Consider the following 21,828-nt stretch of genomic DNA (forward strand, 5'->3'; position numbering starts at 1 on the left):
GATAAGGAAAAAAAAATCTTAGATCATATCTATACCTAATAATAAAGGAGCTAAGGTTTCTGCCAAAATTTTCGTCCAACATTTTTTTGGACCGTTTTACCCTCCCACCAAATCGTATATTACTATGCAATGCCATTGTACCGGTTGGTTCTATCGTGTAAAAAACAGCCACAGCCCACAGCCCTGCCTCCCGCGATCCCGCCGCCAAGCCAGATCCGGAGATGATGAGTCCTCTGATTGGACGGCCCCTATGAATCAAATCGAACCACAACGGGTTTTTACTGAACTCTTCCCGAATCAAATCTCTGATTTTGCTCAGTTTAATTCCTTGCCTCCTCACACAAGAAAATCCACCCATATATAGCCCTCTCCTTCTCGGGTGATTCCCACGGATCTGTACAAAAAATTCCAACAAATCCATTGCAACCTCGCCGGAAATTTCTCGCTACGCGCTGAGCCAAGCGTTCGCGGACGGGCGTTGGCCCGGGTAGACGTAGCTGCCTGGCCGAGGCTCGCCGCCGAGCTGGATCCGGTGCCCGCCACGCTGTGCGAGCAGGAGCAGATGACGCCGATGGGTGGGTGGCTGGGTGCCGCCGCACATGTACCTGGCGCGGCTGGGCATCGGCGGCAGCGATCAAGTTCCTGCCATCCCGACCTGAACAGAGGCGAAGAGCAAGCCGAGGAGGAGGTTGTGCGCCCTGACGAGAGCGGGGCGAGTGGAGGGAGACAAAAGAAAAAAGAAAAATCCCCAATCGACATGGATGCAAGCTCCCGCGGAAACCTACCAGTGAGGCCTCGCGCCGGCGGTAGGGCCCCGCCCGCCCCTATCGACAAGACGCCGGCTAGGGCCCTGTGCATCCCATCCTCACTTGCCGCTTGCTGAGACCCCCACCGCGCCTCCAGCTATCTCGCCCACTCGACGCGGTCGCCGGCCTGCCTCCGGTGTAGCTCCAATAAAACTACGGGCAGCCCCATCACCACGGCAGCCTCAGAGCACGCTGAATCACAGGGCTCAGCGCCGCCATCCCCGTGTCCTCGTGTGCTGCTCGCTGACACGGCACGAGGTGAAGACGAGCGTGGCTGGGTGCGAGGCCTGCATCCAGAGCAAGGACAGCCGGCCTTCACGGAGCCACTGATGCTGCGGAGGTTCCAGGCGATGCGGAGAGTATTCAGCAGCTCCCCACCGACAGCTTCAGCAAGGAGGCTAAGCAGATACTACTCTCTGATGTGGTGAGATTTTGATTTGCATAATTAACCAGGAATCGGATGCCATTTAGTTTAGTATAATCGGTGCTGACGCAGACACGCCGTGCAGACATTGCACTGCAGGTAGTACTTGCGTTTATTATCCAAAGATACAGGCTCATGTTCAATTTACAGCGATCGTTTTTTATTAGGTAATTTCAGACCAGTTGTGAGATGAGCTGCCAACGAAATGAACACTTATATAATAGCAAAAGTACCCCAGTTGAGAAAATACACACCTAGCAAAGGACATTTTATAGGAATTCTACTTTGCTGTACTCATGCGTACCTAGGATCATATATAGCTCATCAGCCAACTAATCAGTTTCTGTGGAGCTTATAAGCACAATATTTTCATGGCATCGTGATTTCGGAGGGTCCGTTGTATTTCAACCGATACTAAAAGTGTGATCATATCCTGTATTTCTTACACCAAAATGAAATTTATTAAGTTTTCCGTTGTTACAAGAGTGATCTTGCCATATAGGTGAAGGGCATCAGCTTCACATGAGCTTTCGTTTGATTTTTCAGTGCTTTGGAGTTGTTTATTTTGTCTCTTATAAAGAAAGTTATTTGTAGTCCAGCATTATTTGTTTTTGTTTGCTTAAGTTATTGCGTCGTTAGCCTCACCTTATTTTATCTTCGGAATTTAAACTAAAGGTAATTGCTCGGCCAAAAAAAGAGCTAGGCTTATAATGAATTCTCTGTGGCATAGAAAATATTTAGTAAAAATCAACATATAGCAACGGCGAATGCCTAACTGTAAATTCATTCGGATCCATATCTCAATAAAATTGAAGTGTGGCACCGCCATCACCACAATGGTATTACAAACTGGTGCAGCGACGAGCTCATATGAAAGGATAATGTAAGGCCGTAGCAACGCACGGGCACTTTTGCTAGTAAGCTAAATTTTCTGAAGAAGGAAGTGTATGTCAGTTACCTCTGCCACTTTTTGCAGTACCAAATGCTCATTGATTTCAGCTCAAAATGCTTCATAGAATGATAGGCAGTTGACAGTTTCTTCTATTTGGCATGCACATATATTTTGCTTCATCTGTTTGATTCTTATTTTACACTTCTGTGCATCTAGGACAATTGCAGAGATCAAGGAATCAGGAAACCAAGCTCGGAAGCAGGCTGAATATTTGAGAACTAGTTTAGAGGAGCATAGTCTTGAACTTCGTGTAAGAGCAGCAAATGAAACTGAAACTGCATGCCAGCAAAGGCTTTCATTTGCTGAAGCAGAACTAGAAGAATTAAGGACCGAGGTAGATGCATTCGAAAGGTTAGTTATCTGCTCTTGGAGACAGTTTGATGTGTGTACCACTGCTAGAAGCAATTGGTGACTGTTTACTTTCACTCTCACCACTTGAAATAGTTGTTCAGTTTACTAGGAGCGCTGTTTAAAATAGTTATCCATTAGGGGGATCAGGAGTAGTTACTGCAGTTGTTTCATCCTTGCCCCTGCTATTAATGATGCAAAAGATGTTGAGTGTGTTAGGTACATTATTTTTTAATGGCTAACTACTTTATACTTCCCAAATCCGCTTGTTTTTCCGCTCAATAGAAATGCACTCCCTTAAACCCCCATAGCTGTCACAACTTATTTCTAATTTCCATTTATCAAATTCTGAAATTAACTCAGACTCAAATGCCCAAACAAACTGGATTCATTTTTCAGCCAGAAACCGACCCAGTTGAAAATCTGAACTGGTTGGTTCCAGTTTAACTCCTGCAACGGCTTCCTAAACTTGATACTTAGATTTTTGCCAACCTGTGCTGTTCATATGTTTGGCAAACTAGGTTGAAACTGAGAGTCTAATGCGATATATCTCAATTGTCTTCATCTTGCTATCGAGTATTATCCAACTGGTTCTTGCGATCAGTAGTTGAGATGAGCTGTATTATTTTCCTGCTGCAAATTTTGTGACAACCAGCAGTATATGCTATCTTTGTGAATTAGTGCATATTATATTGTTCAATGAGGAGTTGGTACTCTGTATCCATTCTGCAGTTTCATACTTTGTATGATCTTTTTGCCAGAGATGTTCTGGAACTCAACGAGGCAATAAAGATTAAAGAAGCTGAAGGAGATGCTTATATCTCTGAAATTGAGGTTAGCTCATTTTTACTTTGTTAGCAGCTTTTTGTCGTGCTTGTGTGCACGTGTGAGAAAGCATATGATGCTATTACTGCAGACAATTGGTCAAGCATATGAAGACATGCAGACACAAAATCAGCATCTTCAGCAACAGGTTGCCGATAGAGATGATTTTAACATTAAGGTGCGTAGCATATTTCTCCTGATGCAGACACTTCGCTGCCAGCTTTCTGGGCTCTACACTTTTGAGGCTGTTGCCCTAGGTGGCCTGGTCTATTTCTCTTTCCCTGCCCCATCTGGAGTAGTGGGGCACATCACCTTGCCTTGTCGCCTTATTAGTCATGCAGTTTGACCACATCATATATACTCTGTTGCATTGCCAGAAGATCTTGTTGCTTTTTACTAGTGCCCATTAATAACTTGATTCTCATTTAACAGCTAGTATCAGATAGTGTGAAGACAAAGCAGGCCTCTGCATCCCTTCTCTCTGAAAAGCATTTGTTACAGAAGCAACTCCATCAAGTTAATAGTTCACTGGACTCATCTAAACAAAAAATTGCCCGTGGTGAAGAGCAGGTAATCTCCGAGTTAGAATTTTGCTGTCTGCCAACCGTATTTGAAAATCACACGGACGCAAATCTTTTATAAATATATTGTGTGTGTGTTTCTGTTTACCACTGAGCTGGTTTTGAATTTTCTTGTTTAAATAATTGTCACAGATGAAATCCTATGTCGCTCAAGCTATAAAAACTTCTTTCGAGAACAGGCATCATGTGATTAACCTTGAAAAGACTCTGATGGAGGTGTCTGACACAGAGAAGGAGCTCAAGTGGCTTCGATCCACCGTTGGATCATCTGAGAAAGAATACGAGCTAAATCAGAAAAAGATAGCTGAGCTAAGAGTGGAGCTAGAGCGCGAGAGGTTAGTGTTACTTTTTGGTTCCAAGTTTGTCTAGCTATGCTGTCACCAGGGCTTAGTCATTACATTTCTTTGCTATTTCAGAGGCGAGAAGAGAAAGCTCGAGGAAGAATATGAAGAGGTGAAAAATGAAGTCATGGAGCTGACTTCTGAAAACGAAGAGGCTACTATTCAGAAGCTTCAGGATGAGATTAAAGATTGCAAGGCTATTCTCAAGTGTGGTGTGTGCTTTGACCGACCAAAAGAGGTAATTAATTGTCCAGTGAATTGCACAGCTTATTTTTTGAACGACGTGGATTTGTGTGACTCAGAATTAGCAGCTGAGATCTAACATTTACTCTATTCACATGTCACCAAAGTGTAAGCTTTTAATGTTGTGACCACCTACAGAACTAGTACTGCTGATTAGTCTTATGTTCCTGTCTTGGTTGTTGTCAGGTTGTGATCACCAAATGCTTCCACCTATTCTGCTCACCATGTATCCAGAGGAACCTTGAGCTCCGCCACCGAAAATGCCCAGGTTGCGGCACCCCGTTTGGGCAAAACGATGTGCGAGAGGTGAAGATCTGAAATCCGTGAGGTTGGCTCTAATGACAACCTCCTGGTGTATGCTTGTATCTTGTAATTATGTAGTTTATGTTTCTCGTGGGGGCGCTTAGATCGAGCACTCATAGGCCTTCCTGCAAAAAGTGAAAAGGTAACAAAGCATGGTAGCTTATGTGATGTGTGTCTGAGTGTAGGATATGTGGCTTTACATGAGGCTATTGCTAAGCTGTTTTCAGTTGTGTTTGTACTTTGTAGTGAACTGGGAGTAAACAAGAAATGAATAGAAGGTGAAGTTTTGTTTCTTTTCGAAAGTGTTTATACACTAGGACGAACATACATTGGCCTTTGTCTATATCTCTTGAGCTAGAAAAGCTGCTCTTGCTTGAATTCAGAAATTTTCATCTGCGAGATAAAGCTACACGCTGATGTTATTACAAGTTTACAACAATGACGAGAGCAAGATTATTCATACTCCATCCATACCAAAAAAAAAGGATGTTGTAAATTTGTCTAAATTATACATCCGAATTTAGATAAATGAGTGATATTGTATAGATGCGTTTACATTTAGACAAATCAGCAACATTGTTTTAGGGGATGGAGTACAAATTTAGCATGATTAAACTATGGTTAATATTTACACTAGTTATTCAGTTATCTCAACAAACATCTCGTTGCTTTAAAAAAAAAATCTCGTCTAAAATGTACTCCCTCCATTTCATAATGTAAGCTGTTCTAGAAACTTATAGAACAAACTGATACTACCCCGGAAATTCAATTCGGCTCCCGGGTGCGTATGCTCCCTCTACCAACAAAACATATTTCGAAGTGTGGAAAAATTTTGACAAAAAATTCTACATGTACATCTCCATAATATATGTGTATGCGTCAAGTTTCACGAAAAAATAATATTTGTTGTGGCCTACGTAAAAAAGAGAAAACTTATCCTGTGAAAAGCATTGTTTTCAGCACTGAATTTTGTCTTTTTTACACACGTCACATGATAAGTTCATTTTTTATGAAACGACTTTGTGAGCGCGTAGCACGTGAAGATGTATGTGCGTATTTTTTGTTTCAATTTTTTTGAAATTTAAAATATATGTAACATGCATTTTAAAATATAGGGAGCATATGCTTCCATGTTCCAAAACATCACTCCCTACTACTACTACCCAAGAGTTAATATTTCTTCAAAAAAGAAGTATGCATACGAAACGGAACTGGACTAAGACCTATTTTAGTACTATCAGATAAACTAGCAGTAGTACTTGACATGAAACCGCCTACCCAGGTTTAGGAAGAGCATGTGGACATTAACCTGTGTTTTTAAAATCATATCATTTGAATTCTAAAAAAATGATATTAAATACCTACATACATATAAACATTTCAAAGATACGGTATGAATTTTGGAGAAAAATATGTTGTATTTTGATCTATAGAAAAAAGAAAAAATCCTGACAAATATTTGTACGTAGCCATAAATTTGTCTTTTTTTTTCATGTAGCTCAAAATACAATGTAATTTCAACCGAAACTTTGCACGAGTATTTAGGACATATGTATGTATTCACGGAATAAATATGACGATTTTTTAAAACACAAATATACAATTTTCAAATATTTTGAAAACTAGGAGCACTGGTACTCACGTGCACCAAATCTGCTTCCATCAACAACACACTACTATGTTCAACAATTAATGTACTCTACTCGTAAACAGCAACTCTTGTTTTCTTTTTTTTGAACAACATCAACTCTTGTTTTCTTTTGTTGAACAACAGCTAGTCAGCAACTCTTGTTTGTTCCCAGTTTTCAAGTGCAAGTAGCAGCGAAGAGACGAGCAACAGTACTGCATTTCTGCGCACTCAAATTATCCAGAAACTAGAAAATGTAAGTAGCCATATCCTGTTAGCATGCATGGAGAAACAATAGGACGTTTTTTTGGCGATTACAGAGTTACCAAAAACCTCATGGTTAATTACCAGATTTGGTGCTAGTAGCAGAGATCAGCTGCACCTGTTGTGTTGCTTTGGTATTTTTAATTCAGAATTCTTCATTGGCATTAGCAGCAGACTGTTGATATGTTGTTTACCTAGTAACAGATTTGTTACTACCTAGTAGCAATTTAACTGTTAGCATATGATTTACAGAAGTTAAGTACTATTTGTTTCAGAAGTGCAAAAGTACAGGGATACCATATTGAACCGATGGGATAGGATTTACCTTCCTTCAGCTTTCTAGTGATCTTTCTTCGGTACTAAAAATCACATGTGTTCTATGGATCTCCTCGCTACTGATTTCATAGGTAATCTCACATGAGTGCTATAGACGAAAGGGGCCGGAACTAATGTCGATGAGTATATCGGACTGGACTAATCAACATCAAATTTCATCGGATCAATCGACGGCAGGAGACAGACAGAACAAGGAACCAATCAATAAAACGCAGATATCCAAGAGACCGATCGACGATCATGTACAAGGTGGTGTGAAACATCCTAAATCCAACAGCAAAACTTATACGGAGTATACAAAGACTGAAGAGGAAGCACAGATCGCCAAATCAACCGATCCAGGAACCATCCATCCGGCAAGAGGAAGCAGGGCCTGGGCTAATACCCGGCGGATATCCCGTCGCCGGCGCCGTCGCCAGCGCCGCCCTGCTTCTTCTTCTGGACCTTGCCCTTGATCCACTGGAAGCCGTGCGCGGTGCCCTCCTTCACCTTCTTCAGCCCGGTCGCCGCGGCCGCCTTGGTCTTCTCCACGCCTCCGCCGCCGCCCTGCTGCTTCTTGCCGCCGTCGCTTGCGGCACGCGGGCTCGGGTCGCTGCCGGTGTCCCACTGGTCCGCCCACGACGTGCCGAACGAGTTCTTGCGCTCCATGTCTCCCCCAAAGAATTAATCCCCCCTCAAGAGAAAATCAAGATTGCCGCGTGCTGCTTTTCCGATCCTGGTGTTTAAGCTGCTCGATCACGGTCGACCTCGGAATGGAATGGATCGCCGGGGAATGGCGGGTTTTATAGTCGGAGATTGTCCTAATCTGGGGAGAATTGAATATGGCTGCACGCGCCCGCGTCGGAGTACGCGGACACGGTGGCTGGTCGGTTCTCGGAACCGCGGGGCAGCTGCACCTGCACGCCGGTTTTGACCGGCGAGGCTGCGTGCGTGTCGACGCGACCTGGGTCCGAAGCTTCCTTCCTTCCAGCAGTGGGTGTGGCCCGCATGTCGGTGACTTACGCGCAGCCGCAAACGGACTCCGTTGGCTCTTCTGGATTCTATCCACGGAGTTCTTGCAGCGGCCTGACCGCACGCATGACCGATGTCTGGAGAGTGACCGTTTTATTTGTTGGACCGTTGGGCGCGGGAACCGGTCGCCCGGTTTGATTTGTTCAAGAGAGGCTTGCTTGTCTGGAAGCAAAATCTCTCTAAGCGCCTGGCGATTATACCTCGGATTAGCCCATGTGGAGTCGTAGCATACGAAGGGAAATTCGTCTGACTAAGCAAAGGTTCGTCCGACCAAGAGTTGGCCTATGTGGATATCATAGAAGGTTTTCTTTTTTGAAGCTCATGGCCACATAAATAATCGCTTTACACCACGGGCTTTAGGTTTTTTTTTCTAACTTTATTTCAAAACTCGAGAAATTCTAAAGAAGATAATAGCTTCTTCTTTGACACGGATGTTGATGATTACTTCCCCAACAACGATTTCTTCCCTGACATTGATAAACGAATGGTCTTCTTCCATCACCCCGTATGCGATCTTATATAGATAATGCTTCAAACTCTACTTCTAGCAATCTGTATAAACTTGTAGCTAACATGACAGCATGGCTAATTCGGTCTTCTTTTGGTTAGTCGTGTTTTATCTACTGTTTTTATGGATTAAATCTTGTAAAAAATCGTTCATATTTCCAACGATATAGAACCCATTTGCAAGATCTTTTTGGAAAATCTAAATATTATTTGCTTTTCTAAAAATTATATTCATCTTCGAGCCTTCGAGCCAAAAACGATGCACACATGCCTCTAGCGTCACTTAGCTTGTTTGGTTTTTATCGACATCGCTCAACCCTCATTCTGAATCCACCATGTTTTTGCAGATCCGGTATTAGTCACTCTTAGATCCGCTCCATCTTCACACCTTGTTATCCTGCTAGCTCAATCACCATCTGATATGGGCATGGCTAATGAGTATGTTATATATGAGCCCTAGTTAAAGGAGTTTAAGGCACAAGGATCCGAAGGTTTGAAGGCCCATGAAGATGAGGATCGTATGGATTAAGAAAGTCTAGTCAAAATAGGAAAACTTGTAATAATATATGGAAATGCCTAGTCCGGCCCGATGTATGTGTACTTGTATGACACGGAAAGCCTCGGCTTCGTCTCCTATATAAAGGCGAAGCTGAGGACGAAGAGAGGATCGATATTTTGTGAAAACCCTATCCACCGTATTACTTTGAGTTTGACGCCTTTGTTCGTCTGACAACCTTAGAGTTCTACTTGCTCTCTATTTTCACGAAACCCTAAGCCTACAATCTGTAGGCATTGACGAGTTAAACCATCGTCAATTGGCACCGTCTGTGGGAATTGGAGGTAGCAAGGTCCCGATCTCGATGGCATCATCATCATCACCATCGTCAGCAGCAAGCAACACAGTAGAAGGAGGTAAACAGATCCAATCTGGCTTTGTCAATTTTGTTCCTCACCCTCCCATTCGTTTGCCTGCATACGCCAATCTGGGAGAAGCAATGGAGATGACGTTCGGGAGCTTCCGCTTCCTCGTCGGAAAAGAAGGTTCACACCGCTTTTCGGCCCCGATTTTTTAGGGACCGTTGGTGGCTGAGCACAAATCGTCGAGATCATCAATATCATCCAATGAATCAGGCGAAGAGGAGACTTCACCGACACATGCCATCAAGCCCGCTTATAGCGGAAAAATCATCGATCAGTTCGACGGGTTGACCTTCGGGTCGACCGCTGAAGCCGATCTACGTTGGGGCAACATCTCCGACAGCTTCACCAACTTCAGCTTCACCAACAACACTAGTTTCAGCGACAGGAGGAGGTCTTCACCGATCCATACGACGGTGTCACATACCCTCTGTATAACATGCGGGTGTCAAGCCCAGTACCACAAAGGAACTCGATGACTCAAGATCCTGAGCTCGATAATAGTGCAGACTCCACACGACATCAGATCTGCGTGCTCACCGTGTCGGGCCGCGAAGTAGAGGAAGACGAGCAATCCGAGGCTTTCGACCCATTGGGTAATCCCTATGTCGATCCCGCAAATCTCACTAGAGGCACATGAAGTCGACGGGCATGAAGTAAATATGTCAGATCTCGAGCGAGAGAGCGAGTACAGCTCCCTCAAGCCGCTTGGGACAGAGCCGCAAGGGCCATAAGTGGTGCAGAACTAATGAAAACGCAAGCAACAACAGAAGAGCTCATAGCATATCAGTACAAACTCAGTCGCACAAGGCGCGGGTTGAAGAAATTGCAGGAGAAACTAGATGCAAGGAGGGCTGTAGCGGACGGATCCAGCGAACGCAGAGGTAACCTGGGGGCGCAATCACAAAATTCGGCAAACAACAACAGGGCACCCGGAGGAAGAAGGCGGTCTCGGATGGCAGGCATACCCGAGAACTAGCGGGGAGAGCATCTAGTCCAAGATCTCGACATGATCTTCATGTCAATAGATTCGAGAGGAAACACCCAAGACGCCAGAAACAGATTACATGGCAACACATGCATACATGATGGAAACTAGGCCACCTCCTGGTGATCCCCGAGCATCTTTGTACCAAATTGATATGGCAAGTATCGGCATTATGGGAGCAACAATAGCTGCAGAGAGGTTGTCCCGGAACCCGTAAGATCTCCACGCCGTAACAATCCAAGGAAAGTATGTGTACTTGTATGACACGGAAAGTCTCGGCTTCGCCTCCTATATAAAGGCGAAGCTGAGGACGAAGAGAGGATTGATATTTTGTGAAAACCCTAGCCACTGTATTATTTTGAGTTTGACACCTTTTTTCATCTGACAACCTTCAAGTTCTACTTGCCCTCTATTTTCACGATGTTGGAGATATGCCCAAGAGGAAATAATAAAATAGTTATTATTTATATCTTTGTGTTTATGATAAATGTTTACATCCCATGCTATAATAGTATTAACCAGAAACAGTAATAATTGTATGTTTTGTAAACTTAAAAGAGTCGCTAGTAAGCCTCTTGTTAAACTAGCTTGTTGATTAATATAAGATCATAGTTTCATGATCATGAACATTGGATTTTATTAATAACAAGATTATATCATTAAGTGAATGATGTGATGGACATACACCCATAATAAGCATATCATATGATCAATTCATTTAGTTCGTTCTGCTACAAGCTTTTAGCTACATAGTAACTTATTCCTTAGACCATGAGATCATGTTAATCACCTACACCGGATGAATAGTTTAATGACATCAAACACTACTTCGTAAATGGGTAGTTATAAAAGTGGCATTAAGTATTCAGAAAGTATAAGTTGAAGCACATGGATCAATAGTGGGATTTGTCCATCCAAATGACGGATAGATATACTCTGGGCCATCTCAGTGGAATGACATCCAATTAGGTTGCAAGCATGTGACTAGTTCACAAGGGATGTCATATCACGGTACGAGTAAAGAGTACTTATCGAAGACGAGGTTGAACTAGGTATAGAGATACCGACGATCAAAACCTCGGATAAGTAAAGTATCGCGCGACAAAGGGAACCATTATTTTATGTGAATGGTTCTTTCGATCACGAAGTTATCATTGAATATGTGGGAGCTATTATGGATCTCCAGGTCCCACTATTAGTTATTGATCGAAGAAGTGTCTCTATCATGTCCACATAGTTCGCGAACCGTAAGGTGACACACTTAAGGTTTTGATGTTGTTAAGTAGATATGAATATGGTATGGAGTTCGAATATTGTTCGGAGTCTCGGATGGGATCCAAGACATCACGAGGAGTTCTGGAATGGTCTGGAGAATAACATTAATATATAGGAAGTCATATTCCAAGTTTGGAAATGATCCGGTGCATTTATGGAAGGTACTAGAAGGTTCTAGAAGCATCCGGAATAAATCACCATGGAAGGTGGAGTCCCGGATGGACTCCACCAATCCTAGCCGGCCAACCAAGAGGGAAGGTGGAGTCCATAGTGGACTCCACCACCTTGGCCGGCCAAATAACAAGGAAGGGTAGCAATCCACTCCTTCTAGGTTTCCCCATTATGGCAGTTTTTGGAGTTGGACTTCAGATTGGTTTTGGGGCAAACCCTAGGGGTTCCATATATATAAAGAGAGGGAGAGGGGAGGGGGCTGGCCACCCAAGCCAGCCGCACCATCCAGGGCTCCCAAGGCCGGCGCCCAAGAGCCCCCCTCTCCCAAACCCTAGCTACTTGATGTCTACGCACACTCCTAATCCTGTAGACAGTGTTGGGCCTCCAAGAGCAGAGGTTTGTAGAACATTAGCAAGTTTCCCTTAAGTGAATCACCCAAGGTTTATCGAATTCAGGGAGGTACAGGTCAAAGATATCCCTCTCAAGCAACCCCGCAATTAAGATGCAAAAAGTCGCTTGTGTCCCCAACACACCCGATACACTTGTCAAATGTATAGGTGCACTAGTTCGGCGAAAATATAGTAAAACACAGGTGGTATGGATGAATATGAGCGATAATATAAATATGCAACAAGTAAACATGCAGTAAAACAGTGAACGAACGGTGCCCGAAAAGAGCTTCGTTGGCACTAAGGAGTGTGATGTAATATTTAGAAACAAGGACAGGGATCATACTTTCACCAGTGGCACTCTCAACAATGCAATCATAATTAGATATAAATATAAGCACTTCATCATGCTACTATGAAACACTTTCTTGTTGGATAAAGAACACAAACTCATCGTGCATGGGCTATAAAAGCACACCTCAAGATGCAATCCCAAATACCATGAACACCCCACACTGTCACTTTGAGTATTCATAGGAGGAACTAACATTACACAATTCATAAGGGAGCCACACACGGTACATACCACGATCATGCTGACCCCAAAGTTCATATGATAAAACACTAGAGTAGCACAACAATATCTAGATTACAAATCCCACGATCACATAAAAGATCATATCACGAGAGAGAGAGAAAACACATAGCTACCGGTACGGCCCCTCAGCCCCGGGGGTGAACTACTCCCTCCTCATCATAGGAGGCAGCGATGGCGATGAAGATGGCGGTGGAGTCGATGGAGAAGGTACCGGGGGCAATTCCCCGTCCCGGCAGGGTGCCGAAACAGAGACTTTTGTCCCCCAGATTAGGGTTTCGGACGGCGGCGGAGCTTTGAGACTTTTCGTGGGCGGAGACTGATATTCTCGTAACTTTTAGGTCAGAGGGGATCTTATAGGCAAAGAGGTGACGCGAGGCGGTGCTCGATGGGGGAATACATGGGGCACGCGCGGCCATGGACCAGGCCACTCCTGGCCCCACCCTGTGGCTCTCCCGACACTCCCCTTCTCGCTCCCGGAGTCTTCTGGTGAATAAGAATTTTGGTGAATTTTCCAGATTTTTCCGAGCACTTTCATTTTTGGACTATTTCTGCAATAAACAGATATAATAAACATAAACTGGCACTGTGGCACTTGTTAATAGGTTAGTCCAAATAATGACATAATATGATACAAAGTGCCTATAAAATATGTTGGAATTGGTGCAAAACAAGCATGGAGCATCAAAAATTATAGATACGTTTGCAACGTATCAACATCCCCAAGCTTAACTCCTGCTCGTCCTCGAGTAGGTAAGTGATAACAAACAAATAATTTTTAAGGTGACATGCTATCACACAACCATGATCATGCATTTGTAAAAGCACATAGAGCTGGGATCATAATAACATCAACATGGTAGATATAATATTACAATGAACTTAGAACCATGCTGGAGTCATGAAAAGAATCAAACGAAAGACAATGTATAAAGTGCATGAAAAGTAAAGTGATTATCTAGAGCATAGAAGAAACACAAAGTGGTATTCGGCTTGTCCATATTGAAAGCAAAACATAAATGCTTGGACACCTTTAAAGTTCAAGGGTGACTAGATACAAGTAATTTGAGACAAGTCATACCATAATCATGAATCAATCAATAAAATCTTGGGACCATGCACATTAAACTAAGAATGACAACTATGCTCTCATAAGAAGGTGCATATAGCAAGAAAGTGGAGACTCAACATGGAAGTAAAGAAAGTCTCTCTTTGAGAGGCATGTGGAATTACTCATGTGCTAGAGCTTTTCATTTTGAAATCATAGAGTTATTGAAAATGTAATTTGAGAAGTGCACTCAAGTCAACGGTAGTGAAAAATATTTCTTGCAATTGGAATTCTTATAAAACTGCTTGTCTCATGCACAATATACTAATAGTGCTCACACGTCGACCTATTTAGTTCGTGTTCCCAAAGATTATCACCGTATGCATATGTTTCTACCAAGTGTCACAAAGGGGTACCTCCTTGCTTCCTGTACAAAGGCTCTAGGAGACAATTCCACTTATGATATCTCGGCTTGGGAATATCTCAACCAGAACATCCATACCGGGAAAACAAAGACAACAGACATGGACTACCTCTTTTTTAATGCTTTAAGCATTCAAAAACAATATTATCTCGCATGAGATTGAGGCGTTTTAGTCCAGCTGAAACTTCCACCATGTAAGCATGGCTTTCGTTAGCGGTCCAATGTTCTTCTCTAACAATTATGCATAAAGCAACTCATGGAAAAATTACCACATTTACTTCAGCCAAGATGAGTATGCAAAGCAACTCACATGATAATCAACAAAAGGATATAATGAAGGCGTCCCCATGTCAGCATGGTTACCGCACAACAAGGGTTATAAGAATTAAAATCACAATTTACCATGAGCAAAAAGTTACACAAAACGGATAGTGATTTCAAATTTTAAAGGTAGCACATAAGTGAACACTTGCGGAGTGGCAATGAAATACCACAAAATAGGTAGATATGGTGGACACGCCTGGAACACCTTGGTTTATGGTGGTTGGATGCACGAGTAGAGCACATACTCAGTACAAATGGAGGCTAGCAAAAAGATTGGATGCGACCGTCTAAGAGAGCAACAATAGCCATAATCATGCATAGCGACAAAACGAATTGATCAAACTATAAAGTGATATCACAAGTCAAAAACTAAATGAACATAGAGGCAAAATTGACTATTTGATAGTCACAACATGGTGCAAGCATGCGCCAAGTCGACCCAATTGAAACATTTGCAGGGGAATATTTTCACCACTATAAAATGCTTTCTATACTAAAAACAATGCATGAAACTTTTAATGGCACAATAAACACTCTCAGCTATTTGAAACGATTCACGATACTCACATAATTGGTAAGCTCGCAAAAACATCTAACACGTCATGCTAAAATAAATGCCACGGTCTATAAAGCTTCCATTTGCATCTAATCACGCACGAAGAATTTTTTTCTCTACTCTTCCAACAACAATCAACTTATTTGAAACCACTCTCACGAATAATAAGCAATAAAACCAGAGACCTAATCAGGTGGAGCGTGTCTCTCTCCAGGACAAATAAAAGGATGATGGGGTCCTTCTTTATTGAAAACCAAACACACACAACAGAAAATAAAGACGCTCCAAGAATAACATATAATGCATGAAGCAATAAAACTATAGTGTATTGAAAAATGACCTAGTGTGCTTGTTGATGAAGAGGGGATGCCTTGGGCATCCCCAAGCTTTGACGTTTGTATTTCTTGGATATTTCTTGTGGGGTCCAGGGGACATCCCCAAGCTTAAGCTTTTGTCCATCGTTCATCTATTTGCATCATTCTTCTCTCCCTACACTTGAAAACTTTCTTCACACAAAACTCATCACAAATCTCATTAACAGCGTTAGTGAAATTATAGAAATAATGAAATATATTCAAGTCCACAAACTTCAATATGACATATGAAAGGCATGTAATAAGCATCAGCTACTGTAGCACAACTTCAATAAGGTTCTCTGATCAAAAGAACTAAAAAAGATGGGCAAAAAGGTGCAAATGCAAAACAGTGCAAGAATCTGTCAAAACAGAACAATTCGTAAAGATGAAAAACTTAGAACTAATGAAAGTTAGATAATAACCTGGGGAATACGCACGTAAATTGGCAGCTCAAAAGGACGTTCTGCTGATTTATGTGAATTTTTATCGCGACAGTCCAGAAACAGAAACAGGATAGCAATTTTCCCAAATACCACTTCCTTAACATTAGAGGCAATTTTTGGCACAAAAACGAAATAAAAATGATAAGAAGAGGTTATTACAGTAGTAATAACTTCCAGGACTCAACAAAGCAGTAAAATAACAGAAATAAAACATAAATGGGTTGTATCCCAAAAGCTCTTTCTTTATAGCCATTAAGATGAACTCAGTAATTTGAGAAGATGCTCACATAACAAATATGAATTGAAGCAAAAGAGAGCATCAAGAAGCAAATATGAGACACATTTAAGTCTAACCCATTTCCTATGAAAAGGAATCTTGTAAGAAAACAAATTATTGAAGCATGAAGCTACTAGTATATGAAGACAAAATAAGTGGTACTTCAAAATTTCAACATATAGAGGGGAAACTTAATATTATTGAGATTCATATAACCATGTTTCCCTTTCTCATAATAACTTTCAGTAGCATCCTTAATGAAATCCACAATATAACCATCATCTGAAACATTCTTATCATGATCCATATGCATAAAATAATTATTACTCCTCACATAAGCATAGTCATTATTAATAGTAGTGGGAGCAAATTCAACAAATAGCTATCATTATTATTCTCATCACCATAATCATCAAATATAGGAGGCATATTGAAATCATAATTAATTTCCTCCTCAATAGTAGGTGTACTGAAAATATCATATTCATAATTGCAATCATCATATATAGGAGGCATAGTATCATCAAATAAAATTTTCTCCTCCGTGCTTGGGGTACTAAAAATATCATGCTCATCAATACCAACATCCCCAAGCTTAGACTTTTCCATATCATTAGCAGTAATGGTGTTAGAATTCATACTAATATCATTGTTATCATCATGATAGAAAAGTTTCATAATTATGTTTATGTTGTCCATTAAGCCTAGTGAAAATAAAAACAAGAAACAAAAAGATATAATTGCAGAATCCAAAGGAAATACCTTCAAGCGCTCACCTCCTCAACAACGACGCTAGAAAATAGTTTGATGTCTACGCACACTCCTATTCCTGTAGACAGTGTTGGGCCTCCAAAAGCAGAGGTTTGTAGAACAGCAGCAAGTTTCCTTTAAGTGAATCACCCAAGGTTTATCGAACTCAGGGAGGTAGAGGTCAAAGATATCCCTCTTAAGCAACCCTGCAATTAAGATGCGAAAAGTCTCCTGTGTCCCCAACACACCCGATACACTTGTCAAATGTATAGGTACACTAGTTCGGCGAAGAGATAGTAAAACACAGGTGGTATGGATGAATATGAGCGATAATATAAAACAAGTAAATATGCAGTAAAACAGTAAACGAACGGTGCCAGAAAAGAGCTTCGTTGGCACTAAGGAGTGTGATGTAATATTTTGGAAACAAGGCCCAGGGATCATACTTTCACCAGTGGCACTCTCAACAATGCAATCATAATTAGATATAAATATACGCACTTCATCATGCTACTACGAAACACTTTCTTGTTGGATTAAGAACACAAACTCATCGTGCATGGGCTATAAAAGCACACCTCAAGATACAGCCCCAAATACCATGAACACCCCACACTGTCACTTTGAGTATTCATAGGAGGAACTAACATTACACAATTCATAAGGGAGCCACACACACGGTACATACCGCGATCACGCTGACCCCAAAGTTCATATGATAAAATACTAGAGTAGCACAACAACATCTACATTACAAAGCCCATGATCACATAAAAGATCATATCGCGAGAGAGAGAGAGAAACCACATAGATACTAGTACGGCCCCTCAGCCCCGGGGGTGAACTACTCCCTCCTCATCATAGGGGGCAGCGATGGCGATGAAGATGGCGGTGGAGTCGATGGAGAAGGTACCGGGGCAATTCCCTGTCCCAGCAGGGTGCCGAAACAGAGACTTCTATCCCTCGGATTAGGGTTTCAGACGGCGGCGGAGCTTCGAGACTTTTCGTGGGCGGAGACTGATATTCTCGTAACTTTTAGGTCAGAGGGGATCTTGTAGGCAAAGAGGCGACGTGAGGCGGTGCTCGAGGGGGAAATACATGGGGCACGCGCGGCTAGGGCCCAGGCCGTGCCTGGCCCATGTATAGCCACCATGTGGCTCTCCCGGCACTCCCCTTCTGGCTCCTGGAGTCTTCTGGTGAATAATAATTTTGGTGAATTTTCCAGATTTTTTCGAGCACTTCCATTTTTGGACTATTTCTGCATGAAACAGACATATTAAACAGAAACTGGCATTGTGGCACTTGTTAATAGGTTAGCCCAAATAATGACATAATATGATACAAAGTGCCTATAAAACATGTTGGAATTGGTGCAAAACAAGCATGGAGGATCAAAAATTATAGATACGTTTGCAACGTAACTACTCCCTCCTCCTAATTCTCCCGCGACACTTACGGCGAAGCACTGCCGGGGATTTCGAGGAGGATCGACTACTTCCACTTCTCGCTGAAACGGGGAGAAGGACATCTTCATCAACACCGTACGTGTGACCGAGTGCGGAGGCGCTGCCTGACTGTAGCACCATCAAGATCTTCTACGCGCTTTTGCAAGCGGCAAGTGATCGACTACATCAACCACGAGATCTATCTCGTTAACGCTTAGCTATCTTCAAGGGTATGATGATCTTCACCTTGTTGCTACCATCTACTAGATTAGATCTTGGCTTGTTATTCATTCTTGCGGTAGGAATTTTTTTATTTTCTATGCTACGAACCCAAACACACAAAACCCTAAGTCTACAATTGTGCAGGCATTGACGAGTTAAACCCTCGTCACCATCACTCCGTTGTTGACCTCGTCCATCACTGTCGATGTCCAAGCAGTGTCTGTATGGCTGATCAATCCCAAGTTAGGGCATCTCCATCACCATCGACGGCGGAGCGGCATAGAGAGAGAGAGAGTCAACTCCCTGATAGGGAACAAGGACAAGCTGTAATATTTTTTATTGCTTTTCTTGGATATTGAACTCTCAACCTTTGGCTTCAAGTTGTATGCACCTAACCAATTTATCCATCAGTCTGAACTGATGGAAAAGGGCTAGGAAATATACTTACACACTTAACACCCCCCCTTCACGTGTGACATGAAGACGGAAAGATAAGTCAGCACATGTAGAGTTAGAGGCTAGCTCAACAGGCATGTACGTGCTTATACGAGGACTTCGAGGGGGCAACAACAATTTTAGGATAAATTGCGAAAGTCGGGACTCGAACTCGAGACTCTGGGCTCTGATACCATGTTAAACTTTATGCACTAGCCAATGCAATCAAAAGTCTGAACTAACAACTAACAGAGAGAGGGATCGATCCTTACACTTTAACATAGGGCTATTGGAGCGCCGGTAGAGATGTTGTTGGCCTGAGGGCGCTCATATTCTCCCTCTAACTACCAGCAGGCTTGTGAAAGTGTCGATAGTTTTAATTTTTAAACATGTCCTTATTTATTATATGAATTTTATATTTAGAATATTTTCCCATTAGTATTTTTTTTCCTGAAAGGGGTTTTCATTGCCATATTCAATGTTTGTCTAGGTACATATTTCTGAGGGAAGTCCAATGTACTTGTGAATTTGGAATGAGAAGTCATGGAGCTATATTAATGCGTGCAAGGACCAAGTGAACGGGCGACCAAACAAAGCATAGAATTTTCCGATGACATCTCAAAATTTCTTTTCCCAGATAGGACGGACACCGCGATCCTGAATAGAATAGGAATAGCTGAATCCAAACCATCGGCACCAAGTAACCGTGTGCCAGGAGCAGATAGAGATTGGAAAAGTAGCGGAGCATGAGCAATGTCGTGATGGCAAACCAACGACTAAAGAGAGCTCACCCTTGACACCTAGGGAGTTCACCAAAGAAGAAATATAATCATGTTATATTTTCAAAAAAGACACGTGATCCGTGTAATCTAATTATTCTGCAAGTATTTAGTATGTACAGAAGAATGTATCAAGAATCAATGGCCAATCGGACAAGCAATCGAGCTATAGCTAGAGCCTAGAGCAGAGATGGACGTGATGGTCACGGCGGCAGGTAGAAGTATGGGACAGTCTACAGACTACAGTGGTAGTAGGAGCAGCAGGCCAACCGCCACAACCGCCCCAACGAACCCACTGACGGCCGGCCGGGAGTCCGCGGCGGCGCTGCTGTCCGTCTCCCTGCTGCTCGTCGACGGCGACGTCGGCGCGACGCCCTTGAAGTCGGGGTTGGTCCCGTAGAGGCTCTGGATCCCCTGCACGTCGTCCGTCTCCAGCTCCACCTTCCTGGTGCCCGTCCGGATGGTCGGGTACATGATGGAGCCCTGCACCGACGAGTGGCCGAGCCCCAGCAGGTGGCCGATCTCGTGCACCGCCACCGACTCCAGGTCCACCGCGCCCGAGGAGGACGACGCGCTGTCCCCCACCGTCCACGCCTCGGCGGCGTCCAGGTGGAAGCGCCCGTCCGTGGGCGAGAAGGCGTGCGCCAGCGTGCCGAGCGGCCCGTCGAAGCCCTCGCCGTCGCCGTGGTCCCCCGCGTAGAACCCGATGGTGATGTCCGCGTCGGCCCCCGGCGCCGCCTCAGTGAACCGCAGCGTGGTGGCGTCCGACCACCGCGCGAAGGCCCGCGCGAAGACGGCGCTCAGCGTGGCGCGGTCGATGGACGTGGCTGAGGTCGCGGTCAGCGCGTACGTGAGGTCGCGCCGGAACGGCGGCCACATCGGCCCGCCGGGGAAGTAGGTGTACAGGTGCCGGCCGTGCGCGGACGAGGAGGAGTTCCTGTCCATGGTGGACGTGCCGTTGATGACGTCGGCGACCCCGCAGCGCGGGGCGACCAGCTGCGAGACGGTGGACGGGTCGAGGGCCCCCGTGGCGTCGAGGCCGAAGTTGCGCTGGTACGTGGCGATGGCCGCCTCCAGGTCGGCGTCGAAGGCGTCGGTGAAGGGCGAGGAGGACGGCGCCGACGGGAGGTACCCAAAGTGGCTGAGGTAGCCCTTGAGCCGCGCGAGCCCGTCCCGCTCGTCGCCCATGTGGCAGCCCGAGAGGTTCTGGAACGCCGACCACGGGTTCGGGAACGGCGGCTCCGGCAATCCGGCCGGGAAGTGTGCTGCTGCCGGCGTGCCAACGATCACCACCGCCGCCGCCACCATGGCGGCAGCAACCAACATGGAGAGGGATGAAGAGGCCATTGGTGATGAAGCCCTCGGATCAGAGGAGACGAGGAGGTGAAGCAAGAAAACCAAGCTGCTGTCACGTAAGCTTTAAGACACCTGCTCTGCTTGCTACGTATACTACGAACTCTGACATGAGCACTTCGGTCAGCCGGCGGAACGCGGTGATCACCACGGAGCGGGAAACATCCGCCGCTTGGGCTCAGCGAAATGTCCAGTTTCGTGTCTGCTTTTCCAAAAGTTTCGTCTGGTCAAGTATGTGGTATGTGGCCTTGCGTTTGCAGAATGTTGCTGTCAAGCCGTCACACAGTCGACTCGAAAGTCGACATGATATGGCGGCATGGCATTAGAGTTGGAACGCCTTTTGGTCTCGATAAAGCCTCGATGACTAGAACGGGAGAAGCTTCTGTCCGACTTGTTGGTTTCCGGTGAGCTACACGCAAGATCCATATCGATCGAGGATCGGAGGCTGAGGTCACGGCGACGTTGAATAGGAAGGATATCGTTTGTTTCTCCTTTCTTCCAACCGCACCGGC

At 44.0% G+C, this 21,828-nt stretch overlaps 3 protein-coding genes across 3 annotated transcripts in view; 1 reads left to right on the plus strand and 2 right to left on the minus strand.

Moving 5' to 3' along the window:
* Positions 1 to 5,125, plus strand: part of LOC124690646 (E3 ubiquitin-protein ligase BRE1-like 2) — a 9,327-nt gene extending 4,202 nt beyond the window's left edge. The window contains exons 3-9 of the mRNA XM_047224006.1: positions 2,247 to 2,533; positions 3,292 to 3,364; positions 3,447 to 3,533; positions 3,788 to 3,925; positions 4,069 to 4,271; positions 4,353 to 4,515; positions 4,707 to 5,125. Coding sequence (XP_047079962.1) covers positions 2,247 to 2,533; positions 3,292 to 3,364; positions 3,447 to 3,533; positions 3,788 to 3,925; positions 4,069 to 4,271; positions 4,353 to 4,515; positions 4,707 to 4,838 — 1,083 coding nt within the window. The 3' untranslated portion in view covers positions 4,839 to 5,125. The remainder of the gene's footprint in view (positions 1 to 2,246; positions 2,534 to 3,291; positions 3,365 to 3,446; positions 3,534 to 3,787; positions 3,926 to 4,068; positions 4,272 to 4,352; positions 4,516 to 4,706) is intronic.
* Positions 5,126 to 7,184: 2,059 nt separating this feature from the next.
* On the minus strand, positions 7,185 to 7,879 carry LOC124688300. The gene has a single exon (XM_047221992.1). It carries the CDS (start codon positions 7,696 to 7,698, stop codon positions 7,429 to 7,431), a length of 270 nt encoding a protein of 89 aa, XP_047077948.1. The 5' UTR covers positions 7,699 to 7,879; the 3' UTR covers positions 7,185 to 7,428.
* A 12,139-nt stretch (positions 7,880 to 20,018) lies between these two features.
* LOC124688301 (metalloendoproteinase 3-MMP-like) lies at positions 20,019 to 21,533 on the minus strand. Its single transcript, XM_047221993.1, has one exon. The coding sequence runs from the start codon at positions 21,308 to 21,310 to the stop codon at positions 20,204 to 20,206; it is 1,107 nt and encodes a 368-aa protein (XP_047077949.1). The 5' UTR covers positions 21,311 to 21,533; the 3' UTR covers positions 20,019 to 20,203.
* Positions 21,534 to 21,828: the final 295 nt, after the last annotated feature.

This window comes from Lolium rigidum, chromosome 2 (assembly GCF_022539505.1).
Source record: "Lolium rigidum isolate FL_2022 chromosome 2, APGP_CSIRO_Lrig_0.1, whole genome shotgun sequence".
Classification (NCBI taxonomy): domain Eukaryota; kingdom Viridiplantae; phylum Streptophyta; class Magnoliopsida; order Poales; family Poaceae; genus Lolium; species Lolium rigidum.